The 22,068-nt window shown below is 61.5% G+C and overlaps 3 protein-coding genes across 3 annotated transcripts in view; 2 read left to right on the forward strand and 1 right to left on the reverse strand.

The window, feature by feature from the left end:
* The first annotated feature begins 708 nt into the window (after positions 1 to 708).
* On the forward strand, positions 709 to 2,189 carry TNFRSF13C (TNF receptor superfamily member 13C). Its single transcript, XM_061206251.1, has 3 exons — positions 709 to 859; positions 1,132 to 1,455; positions 2,008 to 2,189. Exons 1-3 carry the CDS (start codon positions 709 to 711, stop codon positions 2,187 to 2,189), a joined length of 657 nt encoding a protein of 218 aa, XP_061062234.1.
* An 8,879-nt stretch (positions 2,190 to 11,068) lies between these two features.
* Positions 11,069 to 16,375, forward strand: SHISA8 (shisa family member 8). The gene is made up of 4 exons (XM_061205535.1): positions 11,069 to 11,592; positions 14,259 to 14,392; positions 15,168 to 15,314; positions 15,683 to 16,375. Exons 1-4 carry the CDS (start codon positions 11,069 to 11,071, stop codon positions 16,075 to 16,077), a joined length of 1,200 nt encoding a protein of 399 aa, XP_061061518.1. The 3' UTR covers positions 16,078 to 16,375.
* A 2,441-nt stretch (positions 16,376 to 18,816) lies between these two features.
* Positions 18,817 to 22,068, reverse strand: part of SREBF2 (sterol regulatory element binding transcription factor 2) — a 61,890-nt gene continuing 58,638 nt past the window's right edge. Inside the window, exons 18-19 of the mRNA XM_061205778.1 lie at positions 21,099 to 21,210; positions 18,817 to 20,594 (exon numbers count right to left, since the gene is read on the reverse strand). Coding sequence (XP_061061761.1) covers positions 20,374 to 20,594; positions 21,099 to 21,210 — 333 coding nt within the window. The 3' untranslated portion in view covers positions 18,817 to 20,373. The remainder of the gene's footprint in view (positions 20,595 to 21,098; positions 21,211 to 22,068) is intronic.

Consider the following 22,068-nt stretch of genomic DNA (forward strand, 5'->3'; position numbering starts at 1 on the left):
AGTCCCAGCTTCTCTCAGTCAAGGGCCTCTGGTCCCAGTACTCCCTGGCCTTCATATTTAGGCCCTTGCTCACACTGGGCGCTCCCCTAGACCTCACTCCACCTAGCAAACACCTTCTCATCATCTCCTCCACAAAGCTTTCCTGTCCCCTCCGTGGTGATCATCTTCATTGATGCCGCTGCCGCGAGGCATTGTCTCCCCCATCACCACCTCCAGTGTGGGAGTCGTCTGGGGCCTGGTACAGCGTGGCCACTCAGGATGTGTTTCATGAACTGAGCAGCTCTGCCTGAGAAGGACAGGAGGGCTCCCCGGAGGAGGCAGGTGAGGGGGAGATGATGGCTGGTGAGCATGGTCTAGCACTCTGGGCTGGCCTTGGGGAGCAGGACAGAGGAGGCCACCCAGAGTTCTGTGTCCCGATTAAAGGGCCTATCCTCTGCTCCCCAAGAGCAGGCCCTGGTTTGAGCCCCAGCCTCATCTCAGTGCCCAGCAGAGGGTCCGCCCAGTGGTTGTCTGGGGGTGATGGTTGAATGGAGAAACCACAGATAGAAGGTCTGGGGTGCCGGGGCCCTGGCTAAGAGTGGTCCCACCTGGTCTCACCCCAGCAGGCAGGAGGGCGGGTTGGGGCGGGGTGGGTGGTGGCCCCGCCCGGTTTCCTCCCCACGGGGCAGCAGGGGCCAGACTCAGTGCCAGCGGGGTAGGCAGACAGGCATGGGCTTTGGCAGCATGAGGCGAGGGGCGAGGGGCCTGAGGGGCAGAGACAGGCCGGCCGCCCCGCAGTGCCTGCAGACCCAGTGCTTCGACCCGCTGGTTCGCAAATGTGTGGCCTGCAGTCTCCTCCGGACAACAGAGCCTAGACCGGGTAAGAGTTGAGCCGCGCTGATGGATGGCAGGCAGGGCGGCCCTGAAAGGGGAGGGAGGGTTCTGCCAGGAGGCCCCCGCCCTACCAGAGTCGCAGGCATGACCCCCACCTGTCCCAGGACGTCGGGGGGCATCGCGATAACGGGCGAGGAGGGGGGCCTGTGGGCTGGGGCCTGGATGGGGACCAGCCATCGCCGCGTGGCCCTCACGGCCACCTCTCTCCCCCTCCCCCTGCCCTGCCCCGCCCGGCTGTCCCTCCCCTCCGCGGCCCAGCCTCGCCTCCCTCCGACCCTCCCCCTCCCCGCTCCTCTCTCCCCTCTGCCCCGTGCTCTGCCTGCCCGTCCCCTCCAGCAGGCGGCCCGAGCAGCCTGGCGCCCGGGACGGTGCTGCAGCCGCAGGAGTCGGTGGGCCCGGGGGCCACCGCCGAGGCCGAGGCCGCGCTGCCACTCCCGGCGCTGCTCTTCGGCGCCCCCGCGCTGCTGGGCCTGGCGCTGGCCCTGGTCCTGCTGGGCCTGGTGAGCGGGAGGCGCCGACGGCGACGGCCCGCCGCGGCGGCTGCCCCAGAGGCCCTGGAGGCCCCGGATGGAGACCAGGCTGGTAAGTTCCGCGTCTAGGGGAACCGAGAGGGCTGGGGGCCGTCGGAGGGGAGACATGGCCCTTGAGGGGCAGGGGCAGGGGCAGAGTAAAGGTGTGGGGGAGGTCTGAAGCGGAGGCAGGGCTCTAGGGGGTGATGCAGACAGAGGGGGCGAAGAGTGCGCTCTGAGGGTCTCAGGCTGAGCAGGGAGAAATAGTCCTGCCCCAGACCCCGGTCCAGGCAAGGGACACAGCTCTGGCATCCTAGACTTGTGTGAGGAAGAGACACAAGGCTGGGGAGCCCGTTCGAGGGAGGGGGTCTGTCCTGCCCTCTCTCTGGACAGCCAGACTGGTTCCCACCCCTCCTCTCCCTCTCCCATTTTGCCAGCGCTCTCAGCACTTCCTGTCCTGAGGGCCGATCATGTGCCACCCCTCCCCAATCCCGCCAGTGGGGCTTCATCAACTGACTTCTCTCTCATAAGTCAGAGGGCTGTTCCTCCAGGGAGGCTTCCGGAACAGGGATGGGGGAAGGCTGCGACCCAATCCTGACCCTGCATTCCCCTCCCACCTCCCCAGAGCCCCTGGACAGTGACAGCATCCTCTCTCCGGGAACCCTGGATGCCACAGCTCCCATCTGGCTTCCGCCCAGTGAAGACCCAGCTACCACCCCACCTGCCCACAGCGTCCCTGTGCCAGCCACAGAGCTGGGTTCCACTGAGCTGGTGACCACTAAGACGGCCGGCCCGGAGCAACCGTAGCGACGGAGGGGGCAGGAGGTGGTCCCTGCCCTCCCTGTGGGCCATCAGCCAGGGGCTTGGAGATTGAATTCGGTTCTTCACCCCAGCTCCCACCCTTCCCTCTTCTGGGAGCCATGCTGCTCCCCAGCTAACCCTGCAGAACCACAGGCACCGCAGACCACAGGGTTCAGACTGCATGGCATCGTATGGCATGTTAGCATTTGGCTTAAAATCATACCATCTATGGCAGCCCTCAAAGGTCGTGGCTGAGCTCTGTGCTTTCGAGTGGTTGGGGTACTCTGAGTAGGAGGGGTTTTTTTAGCATGGGGAAGCCACCATAAACCAGAATGAATCTAGGAAAATGATCGAGTGGGAGGATGCTTAATTTGTAGCTGGGTGTTGTATTTCTTTAATACTTGCTCTCAGAGCTGTCCCGCTTTTAAACTGATACAAATGGCAGCAATGGGTAACCAACTGACCTGTTTTCTTTGGGATTTAGTACAAGATGATTTTAAGAAATAGCCTGAATTGTGCTGATTCTTTGGTATCTGTATCCTAGGGTCACCCCTGAGCTTGGCCCAATCTGCTAGGACCTATGATGCCATTTTCACCCTGGTGGCAGCTTCCAGAGCCCCAGGCTGTAGCCCTCCCTTCCCTTGGGAGGAAGCCCTCTCTTCCCTTGGGAGGAAGTCTACAGCCTCTGGAGCTGGACTGCAGATTCACACTGAAGGCACACTGACAGGCATCTCCATCAGAGACCACCTGGAATCCCAGCTGCCTCCAGGGCACACTGGGCTATACACAGGGCAGGGCCCAGGACCTGCAAGAGGCTCCTTTGTTAGGAGGCCAGGGCAGGCCTCTGGCCTTGAACCAGCTGGACCTGATGTTCCTTGAGTGTCCTTCTCTTTGTGGCCTGTCCTCCCCAAGTGCTTGGGTCACTTGGCCACTCTGTGCCAGCCCCCTGGGGTCACCCGCCATCCCAGTGGAACTGTTCCTCTGACAGTGGTGCCCCTTGCTCTGGGGCCTGGAGCTGAGACCATCTCTTCCCGTTCTGGACCGTCCTGTGCACTCAGTCAGCCGCTGACTCTCCTGCCGACCCTCCTACACAGTGACACAGGCTTAGAACCTCCTGACCTGGACTCCACCCTGGACAGTGTCCTTGGAATTTGTCACAGCTCAGCACCCTGGGAAGGGGCAATGGACTGGGAGTCAGCAGATGGGATTCTGAGTACCATTCTGTCCCACTTGTAGGTTCTTGACCATGTTCTTTTTTTTTTTTTTCTTTGCCATGCTGCCCAGCTTATGAGATCTTAGTTCCCTGACCAGGGATTGAACCCAGGCCTTCGGCAGTGAGAGCTAGGAGTCCTAACCACTGGACCGCCAGGGAATTCCCATCTTGACCATGTTCTGTTCCACGCATCAGTTGCTTTCTGCGCATCTCTCCCGGACCTGCCTTTCCTGCCCACCCCTTTCCCAGCTCAGAAGATAGTCAGCGGCCAGCAGTATTTGGAGCCCCAGAACCTGGACTACCACATCTAAGTCTCTTCCTCTCCCTCCCAAACCCATCTCAGATGCCCCCTCCCCGCCCCCCGGCCACCAGGTGGCTGAGGTGAGGTCAGTGTGCGGGCATAGGCAGGAGGGTGGGGAGCAGGCCCAGAATGGGCCCCGCTTTCCACTTCCCTCCATCTCAGGGCTGGGGGAGTCTGAGCTGTTCTCTGCCATCCCTATCTCTCACCCCACCTTTTCTACCACAGCCAGGGGGTGGGCCCTGGAGGCAAAACAAGTGGGTGAACACCCCTGGGTTCCAGACACACAAACCTCTGGCACCACCGTGTCCCCGCTGAACCCCGAGTCCAGTCTCAGTTTCCTTTTCTGAAAAATGGTGGTGGGGGGTTGGACGCAAAGTTGTCCTCGTGGCCTGTGGCCCTCCGAGGAGGACTGGGAAGGCCACGTAGAGGGTCCTCACTCCCCCACCTCCATTTTACAGATAAGGAAACTGAGTCTCTTTCCCAGAAGGAGAGTTATTGCTTTAAAAAGGCCTTGACCTTTTTTAAGACCCCTCTTGGTCAAATTGCTTTCCTGAAAATCTGGACCATCTCACGTCCACGAGCAGGGATGATACGGCGCATTTTGCAGATAGGGAAGAAGAGGCCCAGAGAGGTGAAGGGATCTGGCCCAAGATACGATAAGCAGCGGTGGAGCTGGGCTACACCCGGGCTCCTGCCTGTCCAGAAGGTCCCTGGCCCAGGTGCTCTCCTGGAGAGCAGCAGACTCCAGGCATTGATTCCAGGCTTTACTCCTTGTTTTTATCACTACTCAAAGATTTCCCTCCCCAACTGGTCTCTTTCTGCAGTAAGAGGGATCCACGATAGACTGGGAGAGCTGCTTGTTGGGATGGGAACTGAGGGAAGTAGCCCCCCTCCCCCTAGCCTGTTCCTGGACAGTTTTTCCTGATGGAGGGTCAGGTGTGCCCGAGGTCCCCAGGGCCCCACGGGGTGGGGGCGGGGTTGGCTGAAGTCTCAGTTCCTCCTGGGGCTTCCTGCAGGCACTTCTCACTTCCTGCCCTGGCAGCCCTAGCTCCCAGCTCAGGCTGGGGGTGGGGAGGCCCAGCTGGTGAGGCCAGGGAGGAAGGACCTGACCCCTAACCTCCCTCTGTCTCGGCAAGGATGGCCCCACATAGCCCTTGCCTTTAGAAGCTGTGGCATCTCTTTGGGCCTGTCTCCCATATTCAAAACGGAGCCTGAGGACCAACCAGTTGTCCAAGATTAAAGAGGTCATGTGGAAAGTCTGGTCTCCACCTCAGAAGTGCCTCTACTTCCTTCCTTCCCTGGAATGCAGACACCTTTCTGCCCAGGGCCCCCAACCCTTAGAAATTCCCTCTGGGAAGTGAGTTTCCCAGAGCTGGCCTGAGGCTCTGGTCTCAGGAGTTACTACTCCCATCGCTCATCTATTTACTGCACCATTGATCATACCAGATCCCAGCACGCCTGCTTTGTGCCAGGACCATTCTGGTCAGTGCCAGGAGGTCAGCCTCAGACCCTGCCATTAGGTCCTATTCCAGTGGGAGAGACAGAGTGGGACACAATGACAGGACAGGGCAGAGCCAGGGAATGCCCCAAGCAGGGGGATGACTAATTTTTTTTTTTTCTAAATTTATTTATTTATTTATTTATTTTTGGCTGCATTGGGTCCTCGTTGCTGCGCACAGGCTTTCTCTAGTTGTGGCGAGCGGGGGCTACTCTTCCTTGCGGTGCGCGGGCTTCTCATTGCGGTGGCTTCTCTTGCTGTGGAGCACAGGCTCTAGAAACACGAGCTTCAGTAGTTGTGGCTCACGGGCTCTAGAGCGCGGGCTCAGTAGTTGTGGCGCAGGGGCTTAGTTGCTCTGCGGCATGTGGGATTTTCCTGGACCAGGGCTCGAACCCGTGTCCCCTGCAGGGAGATTCTTAACCACTGCGCCACCAGGGAAGTCCCGGGGAGGGGGGGTGACTAATTTAACATTTAGAGTGATTTTGAGAGTAGGAGGTATGCCCTGAGTTCTGTGGAGTTTTCCTGCTGGAACAGAGCAGAGAAAGGGCATTCTTGGCCCAAGGAACTGTGTGCAAAGGTGCAGAGAAGAGGGGGCAGGAGGAGGGGCTGGAGACTTGGGCACTGTGGCCCCTGAGTGCTAGGTGAGGCTGTCAGAACTTTCCCTGTGGCCATTCCTGCCCCATGGCACACAGGGGCACCCACCTCAGGGAACCCGGTGCTCCTCCAGCCCCATCATTTGGTCTCACCCTTTCTGTCACCTGTGAGAGGCCACCGGACCCCTCTGGCCCTTCTCTGGGCACAGGGTGGGAGCTCATTCCCATTTGCTCTATTGTTGGTGGCTCAGGCCAAATTCTCCCTCACCCAGAACGGAAATCTGACCTCTCTCCAATCTGAGCCAGCTCCCCAGCTGCCTGATCCTGACCTGCGGGTGGGGAAGGGGGGTTGCGGGGTAGGAACCACTGCCCAAGGTCACATGGAGAGTCGAGGAGAAGCCAGGAGGACACCCATGCCTGTGTTCCAGCCCATGCTCTTTCCGGGGACTCTGCAGGGGTCCCGGGGCCCAGCGGGCCTCTGAGCATCTCCTCACTCCCCTGAGCTGCAGAGAATCTGAGGACCAGCCCCGGGCGTCCTGCATGGATCTAGGACAGTGCCAGCGACTCCAGGGCAGGTGAAAGTCTATCTCGACGGCTCCTGCGGTCAGCGAGACCGGTGGCACTTTGACCGCCAGCCTTCAGGCACCGGAAGGCGGGGTTGTGGGACGGAGAGGGTGGGGCCTGGGCTAGAGGCGCGGCGGGGGCGGGGTCAAGAGAGAGGTGGGGCTGAGGAACCCCGAGCCTCCAGGTAGCAGGAAAGGGGCGGGGTCAGGAGCATGTAGAAGGGGTGGGTTCAAGACCCACCCGCAGGGAAAAAGGGAGGCCACGGATGAACGGAGCCTCTCTAAACTCCGGACCACCGCGCTCACGCGGGGTCCCCATCCTCAAGCGAGGCCCGAGGACCGCGGTCCGACCCAGGAGGGGTCCAAATGCAGGGCATGGCCCCGACTCTGGGGAGAGGTGGCCTCCCCCACTCCGTCCCCCGCCCTCTGGCTCCGGGCTCGGATCTGACCTCGGAGGTGTGTCCCAGGAATGGGCAGGCTGGTGGGTCAGGGCGCACCTGTCCCAGGTGGAGGCGCTGTATGGCCTCCGCCGAGCACCGTCCGCTCTGGGTCTGTTCCCGCGCTATGGTCTGGGTGGGCAGCTCCGGATTTGCACCTTCATTGGGTGATGCGGAATTAAGAAGGGAAGCTGAGCTCCAGTTCCCAGCACCACCACCCCAACCCCCGCTCCCTCGCGACCTCAGGAGCCCGGGGGTCCCCTCCCTCCCACAGGCAGCTAGAGCCTGAGTCACGAGCTGCCTCTCATGGAGACAAAGGAGCCTCGGGCCCTCCCCTCCAGACCCCCCTTCCGGTACTGGCTTCGCATCTGCACTAGCAGGGAGTACATAGTCCCCTAGAATCTCTGCTTCTTGCGTAACCCTCCACCATGGACAAAACAGAAGCAAGATGGGCTTGGGAATGAGGCCTTTGAGGCTTGTGGATGGCACCCACAGTGGCAATCACAATCTTCTCAGCACCGCTGTGGCAGGGGCTCCCAAAAGGCTGCGTGTTCCTGGATGTTTTTCATCCAGAGACCCATTGGCTTTTCCCAGCAGCCCTTCCAAAGAGGAGCTAGCAGCCCATCTTGCAGATGAGAAAACTGTGGCCTAGAAAGGTCGACTGGTCTTACTAGAGCAGGAATTCCAACCCACATTAGTCTGGTTCCAAAATGATGAATAAATAGGAGCTCTCAGTGTGAGGGGCTGGAAAGGCCTTCCAGGAAGAAACAACCTATTGGAAGGCCCGGGGGCTTATGGAGGAGTTGTCGTGTCAGGCGTTAGTCAGGCACTGGGTGTGCTGCCAGGGGGTAGGAACACTTGCCTGGCCTCTGGGCTGGGGTCCTCCAGCTGCTCTCTCTGTTCTAAACTGGCCAGAAGGTAGGTTTGGGGCTCACAGTGCAGGTTCCAGGCCATACCCCAGCCCTTCCAGGCTGTGTGCCAGTCACAGCAAGTCATTTCTTCTCCCTGGGTCTTGGGTTTCTCTCTAGGAGGGCTGGGCAGACTGGTGACCTACCACCTAAAATCAGGACACTGAGGCCCAGGACAGGTTTTCCTTAATGTCCACAACCTCTCCTCTCAGGACCCTGAGCCCTGCCCAGCCAGAGCTGGACACCAGGCGAGGACTCAACAGTGAGGGAAGAACACATATGCAGAGGCATATCCACACTGACACACACATGTACACACGTGTCCACGTGCGGGGAAGGCTCTCATAGCCGTGCCAGCACCAGACATGCACACTGTCACTCACATTTGTGAGCACACTCAGACACCCGCACACTCCAGCTGCCAGCTTTTGGAGCTGGGGGCGGGGCGGGTTCCCTTCATGAACAGAGACACGGCTCCTCTGCCCGCCACATGGGGCTCGCTGCAGATGCCAGGGGTTATTTTAAGCCTGGATCAATGGATGATTTTTGGTGACACAGGCTTGGGGATGGCAGGCAGTGGAGATGAGGGGCTGATGCTCTGGTGCCTTGCTTTGGAGAGAGACCCCAGGGTCCAGGGAGGGCAGCCTGGGCAAAGGGATCCCCCCCTTAGCTGGACTGCTCCCTCTCTAGATCCCCTTGCCCAGCACATGGCTGGGCACCTGGGGGACAGTGTCAGCTGAATGAATGGCCAGACCCCAGGGCTCAGCCAGTTAGCTGTGGTCTGTCTTTGCATTTGCCCTCTCCTGCTTCCCCCACTGCAAGGCTATGTGTTCACATGGAGAGGGCATGGAGTGCCTGGCACAGACCTGGTAGATGTGGGCATCTGTTGTTCCTGGCTGACCACTGAACAAGACTGAGATGGGGAGGATGGATGTGGAGAGGAGTTGGAGGTTGGACATCAATCCCTTGGGGGCACAGTGGAGGGGGCAGCTGAAAGCCAGCTCCATTGGATAAATGGATATATACATATATATATATCCTGACTGCAGTCAACTTGGGGTGGAAGCTGAGCAGAGCACCCAATGATGCCAGGACAGTGGGGGCAAGAGAGGGGCCCAGGGAGGAAAGCATTGGAAGACTTGTTCTGGGCCCAGTAGGGTGATCCTACCTGGGAAGAAGCCACAGTCCCAGGGGGCAGCGACGAGCCTCTTTAAACCTAGTGCCCAGCAATAAGGTGGGAAAGCGGGGGAGAAGCAGTCACCTTCCAAGACCCAGTAACACAGAGGACTGCTTGGCAGCGTGTGACGGGGGCACTGATACAAACTGGACAGTTTGTGCCATGGTTTCCATGTCTAGGAATACCAGCTAAGGAAGCAGAAAAGGATGCCCCAGAAAATATAGTTTATAATATATAAATAAACAGAATAATAATCTGAAAGTTTGACAGCAAAAAGTAAACTAAAAACCAGTTACAAAAGAGTATGTAAAGCATCAGTTGTCCCTGGTGATGGGATTAAGGCAATTTCATTTTATCCCTTTGCTCATCTAGTTTCTTTTTTCTCTAAAATTGTAATAAAGTCTTTTAATGGGGTAGGGTCTTCTGGGCTGGGCGTGTCTGTGGGTGAAGGAGGGAGGAGCAGGCTGTCTTTGGCCAGGGCACAAGGAATCACCCTGATGGGGGAGGGCATTATAGGGAGGTCACCCGCCTTCCCGTTTTAGCCCTGAAATTAGCCTGTCAGCCCCTCATCTCATCAACAGAAAACTTGATCCTCCTTTAAATGTAAATCCTTCTCCCTCTTCCTCCCTCCACCTCCTCCATTTTTATAAGCTGATCCCAGTTGCTGAGTGAAGAGAGGATGCAAGGGGGAGCAGGAAGGACCCTAGGAGCCCAAATTCTTTATCTGAAACTGGAGACTAGAGGCACTTCACTTCATTCATTCAGCAAATATGGCAGAGGCCTGCGCTGTGTGGGAACACCGGGGAACTGGCCCATGCAGCCCTTGCCCTCCTGATGCTCCCATCTAGACAGAGGGAGGCCCCGTATTGATCCCTGCCCCCCAGAACGGGCAGTTTTTGATGTTAAAATGAGAAACAGGCAGAGAAAAGCAAAGCACCCGGGCTCGGGTCCTATTCTCCAATTAAAACCGACTTCAAAAACACAACCGCGTAGTGCTCCGAGTAGGTTCCATACCTGCCCCTCACCCTCTGCCCCCGGGCTTGAGAAAGGACCTGAGCATCCTGTGGGGACCAGGGCAAAGGGTCTGCCCATGGCTCTGCCCCCAGGCGACGCCCTGCTGTCCTCATCCAAGGCAGGGGGCTAAACCAATCTCCTCCCTTTCACACCTGGGGTGGCGGAGAGATCCCAGGAGGGCGCCGACCAGGCCAGGTCCATCGCCCATAGGCGTGGGGTCACTCCAGGACCCCAGCCCGGCGTCCGAGAAGTTCTGGGACCAGGGTGTGCATCCCGGGGTTAAAGCTCCTCCCTAGGTGGCGCGGAGGGGACCCATACTTGGCCCTCTGCTGAGGCTCTGCTGGGAGTTTCCTTCCCATTTAACATTCCCTGCCTCAAATCACACCTCTGTCTCGATCGGAACTGATGGAGGGGACGGGAAGGAAGGCGGGTGGGCAGCAACGACTCTCTGGGGCTGCTGGGTCCCTTCAGTCCCCGCACCTGTGAACCGAAGCGCTCCCGCGGCGGGCGTAATGTCCGAAGTAACAGTTCCGAGAGCCTTGAGGGGAACCCTCTGGAGCGCCAGTTCCGAGGAATGTTTGGGGGAGGCCTTCGGGGAGGGTCCCTGGTGGGGCGCCCAGGCTGTGCGGGCCCTGCCGCGCCCCCTCCCTCCCGTCGCCTCGGCCGCGCTCCTCCCCCGGCTCTGCCTGCCTCCCGCCTGCCCCCCTTCCCCCTGCTCTCTCCCTCCCCCGCCCGCCCGAGGCCGCGCGGAGCCGGAGCCGCAGCCAGAGCGCGGGCAGCGCGGAGCGGGCGGCGGGAAGGCAGCCGTGTCCGGCGGCCCGCCGCCCCCGCTAGGCCCCAGACCCGCACACCCGCCGGGCCGGGGAGAGGCCGGGACCGAGCGCAGGCGAGGACCCGCCGCCCTGCCCGGGAGGAGTCCCAGGGCGCGGACTAGCTGGCTCGGGTCCGAGGTGAGCCTCGGCGCAGGACGCGCCCACCGGAGGCGCGGCCCCGCGAGCCCACCCGGGTCTGGGGTCCTCTCAGGAGGCTGACGACCGAGGAGGTGTCCGCCGGGAGCCAGCGCCAGGGCGGCGGGGCGGGCTTGATCCCTGCGGGCGCGGACGAGCGGGCCCGGAGCGCGGCGGGAGGGAGCCGCGGCGCGCCGCCATGCGCCGGGTGCTGTAGCCGAAGGCGCGGGCCCGATGGAGCTGGCCTGGGCGCGGGGGCTGCGCGGAGGCCGCGGCCCGCCGGCGCTCGGGCTCGCGCTCGGGCTGGCTCTGCTGCTGGCGCGGCCGCCGTCGGGCGGCGCGGGGGGCCCCGAGGCGCAGGAGCCGGCGGCGCCCGGCACGGCGGCCCCGGCCGGGGGCGACCGCTGCCGCGGCTACTACGACGTGATGGGGCAGTGGGACCCGCCCTTCAACTGCAGCTCGGGCGCCTACAACTTCTGCTGCGGCACGTGCGGCTACCGCTTCTGCTGCCACGACGGGCCGCGGCGCCTTGACCAGAGCCGCTGCTCCAACTACGACACGCCGGCCTGGGTTCAGACTGGCCGGCCTCCCGCGCGTGCCCGCGACGCCACGGTGCCCCGGGACCCGGGCCGCGAACGCAGCCACACGGCCGTCTACGCGGTGTGCGGCGTCGCCGCCCTGTTCGTGCTGGCCGGCATCGGGGCGCGCCTGGGCCTGGAGAGGGCGCACAGCCCGCGCGCGCGGCGCACCGTGACCAGGTGAGCGCGCGCCGGCCGGGGCCGGGGCCCGGGATCCCCTCCCAGCCCAGGGACAGGTGGCCTGCCAGGTGGGCGCCCCCTCGCGATCCTTCATCCTTCCCGCCCCTCTCCGAAACTCTGGTCCTCTCAGCAGCCCCCTCCTCCAGGTTTTCCCTCCCTGCTCTGTCTCCAGGTCTCTTTCTCCCCTCACCCCCGCTTCACGGAGGGAGACAGCTGATACCGCTCTGTCTCCCCTTGACCTTCCGGCGGGAGCTGGGTGCTGGGCCGCCTTCCCCCGCGGCTCCCGCCTCCTCCGGAGTGGGCGGGGAAGGCAGGTCGCTCGACCGAGGGCACAAGATCCGCGCCTAGGGGAGGGGACCTGGGGCCCGAGCCCCACTCGCGCAGGGTGGAGGCGTGGGTCCCCAGGGAAGGGACATTTTCTGTAGCTCTCTTGGCTCTCTCCCCTCCTGCTTCTCTCCCCACTTTTCCTTCCCTCCTCCCCTCCCACCCCCCATAGTTGTGACTCAGGCCTGACCTTATTTCCCTAGGGTTTTTAGAAGGCCTCCCCACTCACCCCACTCAGTGCCCCCAGGCAGGGTCAGGGTATCCCCCTGTGTAGAAGCGGACCTGAAGTGTGTATGTGGCGGGGTACAGATTCGTTTTTGGTGAGGCCTGGACAGGTGTTGGCTGAGTTCTGAGTTTCATGTGAAGTGGGGGCCACAGGACCCAGGTTCTCTTCCTCAGCTGGGATAGGGGCTCTGGGATTCTGTGTCCTGACCCTGGAAGCCTCACCCACGCCCCCCCTGCCCCCAACACACTCACATGCCCCCAGCCACCCCCCTGTCCTGGACCCTGCACCCTCCTCACTTGCTCACCCAGGTCCCTACTCCCTTGGATGTGTGGGCCACTGACATGGTGTACGACAGGCTGGTATTTAGAAGTGACAGTGGAGAGAGGCCCCCATGCCTGGGTGGGCTAGGTGTGGATGCTTCCCCACTCCTAGACCTCAAGGGCAAGAGGGCTTCCTTGGCACTCCATGGCATCCCTCTTCCCCCGACCACTTAGTCCACCAGCTCCAAGACAGCTGTAGGGCAGAGCTGGGCCTGGAACCCTGGCCTCAGCTACTGTGCTGCATCCGTGATGTGCAATGTGGTGGCTATCAGCCTGGGTCCTGGATGCTTCAGAAGCAGGGCCTGGGCTTCCTGAGCTTGGAGCCTCATGCTGGGTGAGGGGGAGAGGACAGGGCCTGTCCTTGACCAGAGTGGGGCAGCAGGAACTGAGGGCCATGATGGTATAGAGGGGGTGGCTGGGGCAGCCTAGTGACACATTCACTGGAACCCACTTCATCCTCAGGGGACCGGGAAACAGGTCTAGTAATGCTTCAGGAAGAGCTGGACCACCCCTGATGTGCTGTGTGGCCTGGGCCAGTGCCTTCCTCTCTCTGGGCTTTAGGGTCCTGTGTGCCCTGACTCCTGCTTCTTATCTGGGGAGACCTGGAGCCTAACTTGAGTTCGTGTGTGGGTATGCTCTGAAGCCCTGCCCTCCCCTCAAGTCTCACCCTTAATTCTGCCGTGTTGAGGTTGATGGTCAGGGAAGGCGTCTCAGAGGGCTTGGTGAGGAGTCGGAGTCTGTCTTTGGAGAAAGTTTTTACAAAGGTTCAGAGGCATGAAAACTGCTCAGGTGTCTGGGAGGGCTGGTTGGTGACTGCTTGCTCAGAGATGAGACCACAGGGGTGGGCAGCTGAGGAGTGGGCAGGGCATGAAGGTCAACTCAGGCAGGCACTAGGAGACTTTCAGACCCTGCCACATTGCAGCCAAACTGCGCCCACCCCAGGTGTCCCACCTCCAGTGTGCTTCTTCATGAATCAGTCATTTGAGGCCCCAGCTCCAGGAGGGAGAGACCAAGCTAGGAGAAAATCATGGGTTCCGGGCTCTGAAGGCAGCTGGGCTGAAGGCTGGGTCTGGCTGTCTGTGGGGAAGGCTCAGTCGGATTCCGTCACAGCTGGGTGGGGGCTGGGTGTCCTGGTAGCCAGGGAGGCAGCTGCCCAAGGTCACACAGCCTTTGGTGCGGGGCTGCCACTGCAGGATCTCCTGGCTCCTCCTTCCCCTCATTTGTCTGTTCTCCGTGTTTGTGTTGGCAGCTCTGTCCCAGAATGCAGCAGAAGCCCCTGCTGCAGGAGGGGCGTTAGGTAAGCAGGTAGAAAAGGCTTCCTGGTAGAGGAAGGGTTCTGGTGGGGTTTGAAGAATGAGTAGGAGTTTTCCCGGAGGAGATGGAGGATAGTAATTGATGCCAGAGGGAGTGGCACAGACAAAGTCCAAGGGCCTGATACACTCACAGAGCTTGTGTTGGGAGAGGAGGCTCAACATGGAGGGTCTTGGGGAGTGGACTCCAGAAAGGGGAGGAGGGGAGCCTTTGAAAAATAAGGTGGCCCTGGTTACACCTGACCCCATTGGTTTCCTGACCTACTCTGAGAATTGGCCATGTGGAGGCTACAGGTCGTGCCTGGGAGGGGAAACTGGATGTATGAGGTCAATCACAGGAGAGAAGGGAGGCCAGAGGGGTTGAAAGAGCTGCCCAGGGCCACACAGTGAGAAGCGATGGCTGGGGCTGGCCTTTGATAGACCAGACCTGGCTGATGGGGAAGCAGGAGGCGTGGAGGGCTGGTTGTCACCACTCTTTCCCCACAGGACACTGACAGAACTTCTGAAGCAGCCTGACCCCCAGGAGCCACTACCTCCACCTCTGGACCCACCTCTGGGTAGCTGTGTCCAGGTGCAGATGGCCGATGGCCTCCCCCAGGGCTCCCTCCACAACAGCACAGGCGAGTAGACTAGCGGGAGGGCGTTTGTTGATCTACAGCACAGAGCCGCCCTTGTCTGAGCAGGGCCTGGGAGCAGGGGACGGGGTGTGCTGAGGCTGTGAGCTGTTTCCCAAATGGAAGTGAGCCGCCTGCCTCTGCAGGTGTGTGAGTGGGTGGTGGGCAAGCTAGTCAGCTCCTCTTGGTGGCCAGGGTCCCTCGACGGGTCCTGCAATGTCCAGCCTCAGGGATTCTGTGAGGAAGGTTCTAGATTCGGGGATCCCCAGCTCAGGCTCTGGGGTCTGCCTGGTTCTAGGCTCTGGCTCAGTGCCCTGGGGTCTGACTGGCCCGCGTCTGTGGCCTCCTGTGGGCCTCTTCCTTCAGGCTGGTGCCTCCCTCTTGGACTCCTGCTGGCGAGGCAGGCTTGACAGCACCTCCCGTACCCCCAGTATGGGTTCCAATCCTCAAACATTCTCTTCATCTCTGGGAGAAGCAGGTCCTGGGCCTCAGTGCCAGGCTCAAATGGAACGTGCTGGCAAGTCTTTTGTTAGATGAGCACCCGCTCAGGGCTGGCTGCTGTTATTCACGTTATTCTGAGCCAGGCCCTGTCCCAGGCACTGGAGAGTCTGTCTTCAAGAGTCAGGTTCTGCTCTCAGTCTCGAAGGCGTAAGTTCATAAGTCACCTCACAAGCTCTCATTGAATCGTAGCTGGGGAGTGGGCTGCGAAGAGGTGGTAGCGCAGGGGCAGGGTGTCCTCTGGTCAGCGGGCCGAGTCTCATCTCCTCCCTCCCCCATCCAGACAAGAAACGCCCCATCAACGTGCCCCTGGCTTCGGCGACAGCGGGCCCCCCGCGCGCCCCGCGGCTGCAGGGCGGCGACAGCCTGACGAGGCAGCCGGACTACGCCAAGTACGCCACCCTCAAGGCAGCCGCGCTCAAGGCCGCAGGTGAGTGGCCAGGTTTGTGCCCGGAGCGCCGGGCCCACCGCACCCGGGGCGTCCAAGCTCCTAGACTGCAGGGCTCGGGGTCCCAGTTCGAGTTCTAAAGTTCCCAGCTTCCGCATCGCGCATACGCCAATCGGCTGCCACGCCTCGGCCGTACCCCAACCCGGATCAGGCCGCCTGTCTGAGACCCCGTCGCCGAATCCGGAGCCCCGGGCGTAGGAAGCCCGCGTCTCCAGCGGCCTGTCCCCGCCCTATCCCTTCCCGGTGGGGCTGAGTCCCAGGCCCCAGCGGACTGTCCCAGCCTGGAGGCGCTGAGGCCCCGCCCCCGGGGCCTGACCACGCCCCCGACCCACGCCCGTCTGTCCCCGCAGAGGCCTCCCCGCGGGACTTCTACCAGCGTTTTCCCGCGACTGAAGCAGCCCCGCCGACCCTCCCGGCGCGAGCCCGGAGGCCCCCCGAGGACTTGCCTGCACTGCTCGACGCCTGCCCCTGGGCCCCGCCGGGCTACGCGCCCCCTGCCGGCCCCACCCTATCGGGCCACTACAAGGCCTGGACGGCCGGCCGCCCGGCCCAGCCCGCCCCCCGCGGCCACCTGGCGTCTCATGCCTCCTCAGCGCCCCGGAGGCCCGGCGACGCACCCCGGCGCCAGTTCAGCGTAGAGAAGCTGCCCGAGGCCTTCAGCCCGCAGCCCCCTGGCCTTTATGGCCGCGCCAGCCGTGGACCCCGGCACCTGAGCACCAACAGCAAAGCCGAGGTCACCGTGTGAAGACGGGGCCGCTGGTTCTGAAGCATTGCATCGCCAGGAGCCCTCTTCTGCCTGGGGGACTCGCCATGGGCTTGATCGGGGGCCCAGGTTACCGGAAGGAGGGGTGCTGGCCGTGAAGGCCAGCCCTTCTGCCTGCCCACGGGACTGGGAGCCTCGGAGCCTGCAGGGCCAAGAGGCCCACTTGGGTAAAGCCAGTGGTTCTGTCCTGGGGGCCTTAGGGCCCGGGTTCCTTGTGTAAATAAACCCTTTTCTGTGACTCCCATCCCTGAGAATAAAGGAGCCCCAGCTTGGCTCTGCGAGGCGCTGATGGCGGAGGCACTGGTCATTGACTGGACAGACGGCAGTGCCGGCAGAGGGCACAGCATGGTGCAAGAGCAGAGGACTGCTCCTGAAAGCTGGTGGGCAAGGGTTCTGGGAGCCAGGGAGAAGTAGCTGGAGAGGGTGATCAGGGCTGAATGCCAGGCTTAATGTCCACACCAGTAGGAGCCACGGGAGAGGGCGCAGTTAGGCCCCAGCCATCTTGAGGCTGGGCACAGGGGAGAGGGCTGGTGGGCTCCTGAGGGTCCATACCCCTTAATGGAGGTGGGCCCCCTCCAGCCGGTCACCTGCTCTACAGCTTGAGTTGCCTGAGCCTGGCTGATCCTCATTGACATTTTCTGGCCCTGGGCCGGCCCCTGGGCTGTTGGCCACTTGGTCAGCCTGGCCCAGGGCCACCCCCCTGATGGCTGTGGGCTATGGGCTGGGTAGACAGCTGGTACTCAGGATGGGGGAGCCTCCTCCCGGTGGCTGCTCTGGGGGAAAACGGGGATGGGGATGCTGGACCCAGAGCCTTGGCAGTGCCCCCACCAGGGTGCTCACCCCACTCATGCTTGGCACTGCCAGCTCTCCCCCTTCCTGCCAGGCAGGCTCCCAGCACCTGGCCATGGCCCAGGGCATTGCCAACAGCCTGCGTGCATCAAGTTCGTCTGTGCCAGGCACTGGTGGGGAGATTGAGGGCTGGGTTATGTGTGTGACCCCATTGTGTGACCTCAACAAAGTTTCCCTCGTGTGTATCCTAGGCACGGTATACGGTATACTGTTTTAATAACAATGGCCACCATTTGCTATTTCTTCCATTTAATCCTCACAAAAGCCCCACGGTGTGTGGCTTTACAGAAGAGGAAACTGAGGTCCTGAGACCTAAGTAACTTGCCAAGGTCACCCAACTGACTCCAGTTTAGGACTCTTCCATATTCTGCAACCACTGTGAATCTGGTGGTGGCATGGCAGCAGCAGGCGGTGTGGGGGAGGAGGGAAGGTTGTGTGTTGGCAGAGGGGCCCTTGCTCCCAGGGTACAGGCAGTCTCAGGCTTTCCTCCTGCTGGCTGGGCTGCCCTGAGGCCCCCAAACCCACCAGCTCTTCACCTGTAGGAGGGTCCACCTTGCTGTTTCTTACGTCCGTTGAGGAAAACAAGGCCCAGAAGCCCGAGGGCAGAACAGAGCCCAAAGCCCATGGTCATGCCTGCAGTGAGGACCCCCATGGCTTACAGGGAAGACAGCCCTCACACCCTCAACCCAGGATGGGGGCGGGTTGCCCCCGGGACTATCCTGCAGCCCTACAGATACGGCTGGGGGAGGGGGGGTGGGTGCTGAGTCATGGATCCTGCAGAGACTCACAAAAGGACTGGGCTCCTGGGCACGTATCAGCCACCCATGGCCACCCACCCTGGTGACATAGGCCCTGGCTAGGCTATGCTGGGAGGTGGGCATGACCTCTCGGCTCATTCTCAGTCCCAAGGGCCCTGGATCTACATCCCAGGGGGCTAGGCCTCCACTGAAAACGCTGCTGTAATAACTGTAGACAAGGACCAGCTACAGCTGCCAGCCCCACCCCGGGCTGCTCTGGCCCGTGGGACGGTGTGGCCTGCTGTGACTGCCCTTCAGAGAACGGAGTGGCTTCGAGAGCTGAAGGGACTTGGCCCATTTCTCAGCCGGGCCAGGCCATGGACCATGCACTTCAGCCCCCAGGCTTATCCCGATGTGGCACTGCTGACCCCGCCTCCCCACAGGGCCCAGCACTCCCCCATCCCAGCGCTCCTTGTGGTCTGGCCCCTCACCAGCCTCACTACGCCCTCACCATAAACTGGCACTTCACGTGTGCTGTGTCGCTCAAACTGGCCAACAGCCTATGGGGACCTGGTCAAACGCAGGGACTGTCATCCCCATTCTGCACATATCGAAGTGGAAGCTGAGGTGATGCGCGCCCTCCCCCCCAACCCCACGCAAGGGGACCCAGCTGGCAAGTACAGGAGCTGGACTTGGATGTGACTTGCAGGCCACATCCTCAGAAGCTCACTGCCTCCCGGGAGAGGGGGAAACCAAGGTGCGGCCCACCCAATAGGGGAGAGGTTCCTCTCTGAGGGGTGAACACAGAAGGGCTTAGCAACCCAAATCCCAAAGCACTCTGCTGTCCCCTAAACAGCCAGCTCTGTGTCCTGCATACAGTGACCTCTGACCCCAGCAATACCACCAATACCCCTTTTATCCCAGGTCTGTCCCAGCCCTGGAGTGTGAGCCAGGCAGCCGGCATTGGGAGGAAGGGGCCAGGTGCATGGGCAGGCAAGGAAGGTCCGTCAGATTGAAGCCCCCCGGGGCCTCTCGGCGGAGAGGGAGTGGCTATCCTCAGTCTCTGACCCACTGGAGGCCAAGCCATGCAGTCACCACAGCGGTCATGCCACAGACCCTCACACGCCTCACGCTGGGTGGTACCAATCTGTGTTTATTCAATAACCTACATCCAGGACACAGTGAATGATTCCACATCAAGGAAGCCATAGGTGTATCCCCCTGTTCAGTGAAAAACCACCCCCTCCCACCCCTAAACAAGAATGAGAAAAGGCACAGTATATACACATGACACAAAGGCTAGCTCACCCAGTGGGCAGGGGCCATAAATTACTGTGGGGGGGGGGGCGGGTGGGCAGGAGAGAAAAAGTGGGTGAGGTCCAAGCTGGCTGTTCCAGCCTGCACTTGGCATCAGAGGAGCCCCTCCCTGCTGTGTGTACCCCCATCTGTGCTGGGGTCCCGGCCCAATTTCTGCCCCAACCAGCCTGAGCGGGTGAGAAGCACAGGGAGGGAGGGAGGGAGGGAAGCCCCTCTCAGCCTCCCAGCAGGTCCCGGGGTACCAGGCAGCCCTCGGGTCCCAGGAGAAATGGCCTCCGGGTAGGCACCAAGCCAAGGGATCCAGAAAAGTGGGACCACTTTTCCTTCCAGGGCCCCCCTCAAGGAAGGGGGCGTCATTCCTAGTGCCCACCCTGAAAAGGGGCTTGTCACTGGGGAGGGGTTGGGGTCTGGTCCCTGCCACCCTGGCTTATTTTCAGGTCAAGAATTAGGGATAAAAACAGACTATGGAGGTAGGAGTTGGGATGAGAGGGAGCTGAGAACCCATACTGAAGGCCCCTGGTCCCCAGTCCTTAATGGGTGGCTTCATCTTTCCCAAACCCCTGGGACTAACCCAAGGTTGGGCTGACATCCCAGGGGGCGGGGGAGTGGGAAGGAACAGGACACTTAAATAAGATACCGTTTATTTTTTAAAAAATTAAAAAATTATGCCGACATTATTTCATCCATCCCCAGGTCTGCCCCCTACCTCCCACCCACCTCCCAAGGGCTGGGCTCTCTCCTTCCCTGGCTGTCCTGTGTAGTAAAGAGAAAACAATGGACTGGCTTTGTTAGGCACAGGGGAGAGGACGCAGACCCAGGGAGAGAAAGAAAAATGCCACAGCAACTTAGCCCTGCATCACGGCAACCCCAAGCACACTGATATAAAAACATTCGTATAAAAAGGGGGGGGCGTGCCTGGGCACAGTGCCAAGGGTGAAGCGCTCTGGTGCCCAGAGACCTAAGTCCCCCAGAGGGAAAGCCTGATAAAAAACAAGGAAGCAGGAAATGGCGGGGAGAGATGTTCACAGGAGAGAGTGTCTTGGGAGGGCTGGAGGTGGGGCCGGGCAGCTTGGGAGCTCCCCCAATTCCTGCCCGCCCTGACTTTCCTCTCTCAGGCCCACTGGGGCCTGGACTGTGGGCATCTATCCACAGTAGCTTAAAGGGGCTCTGCCCAAGGGGCCCACTAGTCTGAGGTGGTCCAAAAGCCTTGGCAGGTGACAGCTCAGAAGCCACGGCTCATCCCACAGCTCCCAGAGGGAGGAGGGAGAGACTGGGAGGCAGAGGAGGAGGGGGAGGAACACAGACAAGAGGGAGGAGGGAGAGAGAGACTGAGAGACAGAGGGAAGTGGTGGCCGAGGTGGGCAGAGCCCGGGGGTCAGGAGGCGGCGATGGCAGTGCCGCCCCCCAGCTTGACAATCATCTGCTGGCAGTCACTGCATGAGCGCCGGTCGCCCACCTTCTCCAGGGTGCGGGCGGCCTCGGCCAGCAGCACCGCCCGCTGGCCCGGGGAGGAGAGGAAGGAGAGGGGCAGGTGGCGGCAGGCCAGCAGGATGGCGGTGGCCCGCTCTCGCTGGCCGGGCCAGGCGTCCGCCTCTCCTGTGGGAACGGTGAGACACGCACTCGCTGAGATGAGAGCCCGCCAGGACGCAGGCGCTGTTCCCAGGGCTCGGTATGAGCTGGTTTATTTAATCCTCACGCCCCCCAAGTGAGGGAGGTTCCAGTGCCCTGCTTAGTTCACAGAGGAGATGAGCTGAACCCTGCCGGTGCCACAGGCTATTACTCCGAGGCGGGGCTGAGGTGTGGCCCATCAGCGGGCTCCGGCTCCAGGTTCCCGCAGTGGGGCGACCCCGCAGCCGTCCTCTCCTCACTCGGGGCTGGACCCGTGACAACGCGACCAAGGCCGTCCCAGCCCCACAGCACCTCATGGACCCTCCCCCGGCACCCACCAAATCAAGCCTTGGGTTCCCTTGGTTCTCCCGCGGCCTCTGAGAACCCTGCAGATGCCCAGGGCAGGGCAGGGCTGGGCTCCTCCCCCCGTTTCCCCGCCCCTCCCCAGGCAGGGCCCGCCCAGGCCTTGGCGCTGGGTGCTGGTGGGCTCACCGTGCTTGGCGTTCTGAGTGTTGCGCCGTCGCAGGCTGTGCTCCAGCAGCTGGTGGGTACGGGTGGGGCTGGCCCCCGCCATCAGACGCACAGTGGCTTCATGCAGGAACACCTGAGAGGTGCAGGGGGACACAAGCCGGGGGTCCTCACCTGTCTGTGCCCCAGTAGGTCTCTCTCCCTGCAGCATCTGGTCTGCCACCCGACGACACCCCTTCTCCTCTCCACAACACCCTGCCCAGCTCACCCCTTGAAAGCAACCTCTCTCGTCCTCACTCTGACCCCCGACACAAGCCAGGCAGGAAAGGGGAACACAGCACAGGCCGCCTGGTGGGGCAGGAGCAAGACAGCGGCGAGCTAAGAGGCCAAGGGCTGCCTCCTCTACGGCTGACCCGGAGCGCCAACGCGCCCTCTGGGGTTGGAGGACAAGTAGCCTGGGGGGACCCTCACTTCGCGAAAACAGGACAGAGGTGAGGCAGGGACAGGAGGGGGCAGGGGGCGGCTGCGCTGGCACCAAGGAGGTTCAGGGTCCTGCTGCCTCCTGTTTCTTCAGAAAGGAACAGAGTCCAGAGGTTTCCAGGTGAAAGTCTGCAGCTCTTCTGTAAATACGAGTCACTGGGGATGGGGGGGCCAGGCCTAGGTCTCTAATTTCTTAACATCTCAAGGTTCTTTTACACCTTAACATCTCAGGAGCGCTGCCCTGGAAGGCACCGGGGGAGGTGGTGAAGGGCTTCGGCAGGTGGCAGTCTTTTCTGAGGAGGCCTTTGACGGGGGCCACAGTGCCTGGGGCACACTTCCTCTTCTCCACGGCGAGGGGGGTGGCTCTCACGTGACTGTACTCCATCTGCCGTGTCTGTCCGGGCTCGCTGCACACAGGGGCCGCAGCGTAACCCTGCGAGGGCCCCACAGCACCCTAGGGTGGGGGCAGCCTCACCCTGAGCCCTTCGTTTTCCCACCCTTCCCTCCCCACACT

This window comes from Eubalaena glacialis, chromosome 11 (genome assembly GCF_028564815.1).
Source record: "Eubalaena glacialis isolate mEubGla1 chromosome 11, mEubGla1.1.hap2.+ XY, whole genome shotgun sequence".
In the NCBI taxonomy this organism is placed as follows: Eukaryota; Metazoa; Chordata; class Mammalia; order Artiodactyla; family Balaenidae; genus Eubalaena; species Eubalaena glacialis.

Bases quoted from the DNA above. Each gene is read 5' to 3' on its own strand.
- TNFRSF13C (XM_061206251.1), top strand. From the start codon at position 709: ATGGGCTTTGGCAGCATGAGGCGAGGGGCGAGGGGCCTGAGGGGCAGA. The intron at 860-1,131 runs GTAAGAGTTGAG...TCCGCGGCCCAG, and splicing joins GACAACAGAGCCTAGACCGG to CCTCGCCTCCCTCCGACCCT. The intron at 1,456-2,007 runs GTAAGTTCCGCG...CCACCTCCCCAG, and splicing joins CCCGGATGGAGACCAGGCTG to AGCCCCTGGACAGTGACAGC.
- SHISA8 (XM_061205535.1), top strand. From the start codon at position 11,069: ATGGAGCTGGCCTGGGCGCGGGGGCTGCGCGGAGGCCGCGGCCCGCCG. The intron at 11,593-14,258 runs GTGAGCGCGCGC...CTTTCCCCACAG, and splicing joins GCGCGGCGCACCGTGACCAG to GACACTGACAGAACTTCTGA. The intron at 14,393-15,167 runs GCGAGTAGACTA...TCCCCCATCCAG, and splicing joins CTCCCTCCACAACAGCACAG to ACAAGAAACGCCCCATCAAC.